We start from the raw sequence: 7,500 nt of genomic DNA on the forward strand, positions 1-7,500 counted from the left end.
ATGATGGACAGATGCACTTTTATGATGGATGGATGCACTTTTATGATGGACAGATGCACTTTTATGATGGACAGATGCACTTTTATGTTTTTTGGGCTTCAAATGTTCAAATTGTATTGTCATATACACCTAGGATGGCTTGAGGGTGAGTAAATCAATGGCTAATTTTGGGTGGGTAATTTTGGGTGTCTTGAAATTTTCCGCGTGTGTTTTCTGCCTGTGTGTGCTTACCCTGCTGAGAGTGTAGGTGAACCCAGGTTTCCCGGAGCACACGCCCATGAAGCAGAAGCGCAGGTGCCAGTAGAAGACGTGTTCAGCGATGAAGGTGATGAGCGAGAGGGCCATGGCGGCTCCCAGCATGTAGAACACGCCGGCCATGTTATCCACGTCCAGCTGACTGCTCATCACTTCATTCTTCTCGTGATGGCAGATCCCCGTCAGCCAGAGAGCCTCAAACTCCTCCATGTCACCTGAGACACACACACACAGAATATCAAGAGTGAGGGTTTGTGTTTGTGACCAAGGCTCAGGACAGTCACAGGTGCTGGCAGACAAATGCAGGATTCAAAGCTGAGAATAAGGACTGATACAAACATAAACATGAGGACTATCAATACACAAGATATCAATTCAACTGAACACAACTGGAAACACTTGATCAGAGCATATCCAGGGGTGACCTTATGCTGCTATGTCATACAAATCTGTTCAAAACAGAACCCAGAGACATAGAAATGACTCCCAAGGACCCCATAGAAAAAAAGGTCCTAAACTTAAAAAAAACAAGACCAAGAAGCAAAAGCACATGAAAATCAAACCAAAATGTCAAATTTACAGCAGATGTCAGCCAATCATGAACGTAAAGCAGCTTCAGAAGAGTGACTTTGTGATGAGCGCCTTCACAAAATAATATTTCACAATGTTTGCAGAGTGTTCTCAGGTACGACTACTGTCAATATAACAATGAGACAAAATGCAAACATCATTTCTGATACTAAATAAACTACACATTTAAATGCCATCCAGTAACAAGAAGAGCTGAGCTTAATCGACATCTTTTTTACTAGAGCAGTAAAGATCCCAACACGTTAACATATAAACATTGATCAGTGAACTGGTGAACTAACACTTTCAGAACACGTTTTCTGGTGTGCATTAACACACAGTGACTGAGCGTTGCCTGATTATTGTTGTACTACTAAACTAGTTGGCTCATCATTGTTTATCTGATGACTCAACATGAGCTGTTGTACAGGGTTTGAAGTGAACACCCGCCAAACGCGGGTAAAAATCAACTGTGGCGGGAGACGCTGTCAGATCACTAGCCAATGTGGCGTGCATTACGCTTAGAGCTCAACCATGACAATCTGGGGCTCAGGTCAGGATGCAGACAGACTGGCTAAACCGACCGTCTGCTAGCTGTCTCACGTCACCAAGGTCAGATAAACCCCATCACATAGAGCCTCTTTCACCTAGATATCATCATATAGAGACTGTGTCTGTTCCCCGAATTAGGAAATACAAAATCATGATATATTAAATACAGCGTATTGTGCAGAATCTGCTCATATCTGGCTAACTTGAACACACACGTCACTACGCAAGAAAACGCCGCACTTGTTCATTTGCATTGAAGCAACAGCGAAGATTAAAAAGCTTTTGGTTAACAGAAAAGACATTGTTATTTACCAACATTGATCTGTCCACCTAAAACATGAAAGAGGAAGGAGATGCTGGATGACAGGATTTAGTTTGAATAAGAAATTAATGTAGCCAATTTAGTAGCCAAATCGGCCAGTGTGTGAAAAAGTTAATGTCGAACCCTGCTGTTGTACAAAAATAATGTCAACTGGTCATCTCCACGAACAGAACAGGCAGAACTCAAGTGTGTGTGTGTGTGTGTGTACCGTCTCCGAAGAGCTGCAGGATGGCGAGGTCCACTTGTCTCTTCCACACCGAGTCCTTCTGGATGGCGATGCCGTAGCCGGTGGAAGCGAAGACTTTCCCGGAGCCGATGGTGACCAGTTTACAGCCCTCGTCTCGGCCCGCCATGTAGTTCAGCACCGCAGCGTCGTAGATGAAGGCATCCAGCTTACTGTGAGCGAAACACCAGGCGTCAGAGCGCTCGGAACCACAGTGGCATTTATACATCCATTACATTACTCCTCAGAGGGATAGTCCTCCCAAACATGAAAATTAGCCCATGATTTACTCTCCCTCAAGCCATCCTAGGTGTATATTCGTCTTCTTTCAGACAAACACAATCAGAGTTATATAAAAAAATGTCCTGGCTCTTCCAAGCTTTATAATGGCAGTGAATGGGTGTATGTTTTTGGAAGTCCATCAAAGTGCATCTATCCATCATAAAGTGCATCTATCCATCATAAAAGTGCATCTGTCCATCATAAAAGTGCATCTATCCATCATAAACGTGTATTTGTCTGACAGAAGAATGTCATATACACCTAGGATGGCTTGAGGGAGAGTAAATCATGGGCTAATTTTCATTTTTGGGTGAACTATCTCTTTAACAAGTATTAGGAGCTTATCGGCTGGTTTCCTCACCCTGTCTTCAGACTGTACAGAGCTTCGTTCACATTGCGCTGGTGGAATTTGATCATGTAGGAGTGCATTTCTTTGTAGTTATTGCGTATGTTTCTCTCTGTGCTGCCGTTCGGGACCGTCCCGAAGCGAAACGGCGGGGAGAAGTCGTTGGGTCTCTGAAACTGAAGACGATACCAAGTGAGCAAAATCATAAAAGTGAGCAAAATCCTTTACCTTATTTGGAGTTCCGGGTCAAAAATGGCCGGCCTTATAAGCCTTTGCTTATTAAGTTCTCGTTATGCTATATTATCACCAAATATTGGATTTTATCTTTTTGTCAACTTATTTTCTTTCAATTATCACAGGTTTTGTGTTTCTTTTTTGAACTGATTAATCGTAGGCCTCATTGATCTGAGCTTATGCTCCTCCTTTTTAAATAAAAAAGTTCACTCAAGCTTATACACCTCAAAATAATGAGAGGAGCATCAGCTCAGATCAATGAGGCCTACGATTAATCAGTTCAAAAAAGAAACACAAAACCTGTGATAATTGAAAGAAAATAAGTTGACAAAAAGATTGAATACAATATTTAATGATAACATATCATAAAGAGAGATTTATAGGCAGTTTTTTGTAGGCGATCATTTTTGACCCAGAACACAAGTGTTACAAGCTGGGGAACCCCTGTGTGAGCAAAGTTAGTTAGTTGATAACATTAACTAGCATCTTCAGGAGAAAGAGCACAGTATGAGTGCTAGCGCTAGCGCACCTTCTTGTCGCTGAGGCCCGACACCTGGTCCACGTACTCCTCCTGGATCATGAACGCGGCGAGGTTAGCAGTGTAGCTGGCCAGAAAGATCACAGCGAAGAAGGCCCACACCGACACCATGATCTTACTGGTGGTTCCCTTCGGGTTCTGCACGGGGACCGAGTTATTGAAGACCAGACCCCACAGCAGCCAGATAGCCTTGCCCACGGTGAACGAGGGCCCACCGGCCTCTGAAACACACACACACACATATATAAACACACACTCCATCACTGATGAGGAGGAGGAACAACACACACACTCCATCACTGACGAGGAGAAACAACACACACACACTCCATCACTGATGAGGAGGAGAAACAACACACACACACTCCATCACTGATGAGGAGGAGGAACAACACACACACACTCCATCACTGATGAGGAGGAGGAACAACACACACACACTCCATCACTGACGAGGAGGAGGAACAACACACACACACTCCATCACTGACGAGGAGAAACAACACACACACACTCCATCACTGACGAGGAGGAGGAACAACACACACACACTCCATCACTGATGAGGAGGAGAAACAACACACACACACTCCATCACTGACAAGGAGGAGGAACAACACACACACACACACACACACACACACACACACACACACACACACACACCACTCCATCACTGACGAGGAGGAGAAACAACACACACACACCACTCCATCACTGACGAGCAAAACAAATTTAACACGCTTCAACAGGAGGGAAAAAACACTTTCCAATGTTTGTCCAATCAAACTCTAGGGTATTTTGTGTCCAATCAAACTCTAGGTTATTTTGGCTCAGTTTTGTCTGTCATTTGGTAGAATTGATTAAAATGAGAGCGATACCAACATGCCAACAGTGTTTCCAGAGTGGCTCGGTTCACATGAACTGCATGGGTTTGGGTCTCTGATCATGTGAAGTTGGGAAGGCAACATACGGCAGATATTTCAACAGATTTGTAATTAGAATCGCTTATAAACCCTTTTGCAAACAGAGAAGCTTTAAGGCTCCCTACAGTTTAAATTGCAGAAAAATACAGAGGATTTTAAGTAAAAATACTTAAGGATCTTAAAAAATACAGAGGATCTTTAATTTCCTCAAATGGTTCAGCTGTAATGGACAGGCTGTGTGACATGAACTCAAGCACCATTTGTGTTACAACTTGTGTGTTACTTGCTTGCCAGCCTCTTGCTTACAGCTCACTGCCGCTGGCTAGCCCTTGGTGGTGAACAGGGAAGCAACTGTTGTGTAAGTCTCCCCATGCCAGTACAAAGCCTCTCCTTCACCAAGACTCCTGTCAGGCCTCCACATGGCTACACACGGTAACTGGGTGCCTCGCGGTCTCAGGCTAACTAGACAGGGGATCTCGGAGCTGCGGTGGTCCCCAGAGGTCATTTTATGATCAACCACCATCCCGCTGCCTTTCAGGTAAGTCTGGTAAGACTAAGGCTAGGGGAGCACACCCTGAAAACAAAGCATGTGCTGGTAGGCGTACATTAAGCCAGTCCTCCAACAGACCGGAGTTCTGGCAGCCTCCTGATGCCTCCTGCCAGGGGGGATTCTGACCTTGCCATCGGATTACATCCCCCTACAGAAAAGTAGTGGTGTTGGAGCAGGCGCATCTCTCTCATCACTTAAATCACTACTGTGCGCAGGTATCATCTATTATCTTGTGGTGTGTCTTTAAGATCCTCTGGTAAGCAGTCCTATTAAGGAATCGCACTGCTCACCCCAACTGGGGAAGGATCTAGAAAAGGTGATCCAAACATTGCCCACTCAGACCTAGCCTGGTTTGGATGCCGCACCTATCGGGCCATTCCGTTTCAGCGGTCGCAAAATGCAAAAGAAATTTATTTCGTTACGTATAGCAACATGGAACATTAGAACTCTCCTGGATTCAAACTATGGCACTAATCGGCCAAGTCGAAGGACAGCATTGGTCGCTGCTGAGCTTAAGCGTTATAACATCGATATAGCTAAACTAAGTGAGACCAGATTTCTGGGTGAAGGATCATTAAAGGAGGAAGGTGAGGGTTATACATTTTTCTGGAGAGGGTACCCTACAGGAGGACAACATGGTGTCGCTTTGGTGTTTAAAAATAGCATTCTCCCAAACCTCACTGAGGCCCCAATCGGCATCAGTGAGAGGTTAATGTCACTCCGCTTTCCCCTTGCTGGAAAACAATATGCTACTATTTTCAGTGCTTATGCACCTACTCTTCCATCAGCAAAAGAGGTGAAGGACAGTTTCTATGAGGCACTGGATGAGGCCCTTAGGACAGTTCCACGACATGATACAATCTTATTGCTGGGTGATTTCAATGCAAGAGTGGGACGAAATAGTGATATCTGGAATGGAATAATTGGACGAGATGGCATTGGGAATGTAAACACCAATGGATTAAGAGTCTCTTGAGTCTTTGTGCTGAACACAGTCTTACCATCACTAATACCATGTTTCAATTAAAAAACAAATATAAAACCTCTTGGTTACACCCACGAACCAAGCACTGGCATCTTCTGGATTATGTTATTGTCAGGCAAAATGATATGAGGGATGTCCTCATAACTCGAGCTATGAGAGGAGCTGAGTGCTTGACTGATCATCAGATGATTGTTGCCAAGCTTAACCTGAGGATTCGGCGGGCAGTACATCTTAGAAAGGCAGCGACGGGGAAACTGAACTGTGTAAGGCTCCAAGACACTGAAGCGCGGAACAACTATCGATGCTCTGTTGCTAGGAAGCTCCAGGACGTTGAGCTTCTTCTTAGGAGTGAAGTGGCAATTGAAAGTAAATGGAGCCTTATAAGTACATCACTTTACGACGCAGCAGTTGAATCTATTGGTAAACTTAAGAAAAAAAATCAGGATTGGTTTGAGGAAAATTCCCAACATATTTCCACCCTCCTTGAAGAAATGCATAATGCCCATAAAGCCTACCTTAATGATCCATCTTCTGAATCTCTTAAGAAGGTCTGGCACGAACAGAGAAAAGCAACGCAATGGACTCTGCGGCAACTATGATGGCAAGCATGATATGCATAAGTTTTATAATGCATTGAAGACCATTTTTGGCCCCAGATCATACTCCGTCTGCCCCTTGAGATCAGTTGATGAACTGACTCTCATTAAGGACCAAACAGGCATTGTTCAAAGATGGGGGGGACATTTTCAAGCCTTATTAATGCAGTCGCATCATCCAGGTGGATGCTGCACATTGGTGGTGGTTGAGGAGATTCCCCCCTTCTATGTAAAGCGCTTTGAGGTCTCAGAAAAAGCGCTATATAAATGTAACGAATTATAAATTAAACCAAAAGGCATCAGTGAATCTTACAGTGTTACAGGATCTACCAACTTTACCAAGAATACAGAGTCTCAATGTTCCACCGTCTTTTTCTAAAGTGTATGCTGCAATCAAGGAATTGAAAAACAACAAGTCCCCTGGACCTGACTGTACTCCTGCTGAGCTCCTGAAGGAAGGAGGGTACCTCTGCACTAGGGCAATCCATCAGTTCATCATCCTAGTGTGGCAGCAAGAAAATATTCCCCAACAATGGAAGGATGCAAATTTTGTCACAATATATAAAAACAAGGGTGATAGGTCTATCTGTGAAATTTGTAGGGGGATCTCACTTCTTTCAGCTGCAGGCAAAGTTCTGGCAAAGGTCATGCTCTATCGACTTGTCAATGCCATTTCTGAAAATCTACTGCCAGAATCCCAAAGTGGCTTCAGAGCAGGTCGAAGAACAGTGGACATGATATTTACCTCACGCCAGTTGCAGGAGAAATGTCGCGAGCAACATAAGAAATTGTTCACTTCTTTTGTGGATCTTTCCAAGGCTTTTGATACTGTAAATCGTGACCTCTTATGGAAAGTGCTTTTGCATTTTGGATGCTCTGTAAAGTTTATCACAATCTTGTGACAGTTTCATGATGGGATTACAGCCAAAGTAACATTGAGTGGGCTAGAATCGGCACACTTTGCAGTAGGTAGTGGAGTAAGGCAGGGTTGTGTTCTTGCACCTGTCTTGTTTTGTGCGCCCATGGGCGTGCTGGTCTGAAAACGAGGTGTGTTCTGGCACATTGTTGGCGCATTGCTATTATGAGGCAACAGAAATAGACAAAACAGATATCACGCGGCC

The 7,500-nt window shown here is 44.1% G+C and overlaps 1 protein-coding gene across 1 annotated transcript in view; it reads right to left on the bottom strand.

The window, feature by feature from the left end:
• The window catches only part of grin2ba (glutamate receptor, ionotropic, N-methyl D-aspartate 2B-a), a gene marked incomplete at its 3' end in the record, with an annotated part of 71,973 nt that overhangs the window by 1,569 nt on the left and 62,904 nt on the right, over positions 1–7,500 (bottom strand). The window contains exons 13-16 of the mRNA XM_082140214.1: positions 3,314–3,543; positions 2,566–2,726; positions 1,908–2,095; positions 232–470 (exon numbers count right to left, since the gene is read on the bottom strand). Coding sequence (XP_081996340.1) covers positions 232–470; positions 1,908–2,095; positions 2,566–2,726; positions 3,314–3,543 — 818 coding nt within the window. The remainder of the gene's footprint in view (positions 1–231; positions 471–1,907; positions 2,096–2,565; positions 2,727–3,313; positions 3,544–7,500) is intronic.

Source organism: Leuciscus leuciscus (assembly GCF_965113295.1).
Source record: "Leuciscus leuciscus genome assembly, chromosome: 1".
Lineage (NCBI taxonomy): Eukaryota > Metazoa > Chordata > Actinopteri > Cypriniformes > Leuciscidae > Leuciscus > Leuciscus leuciscus.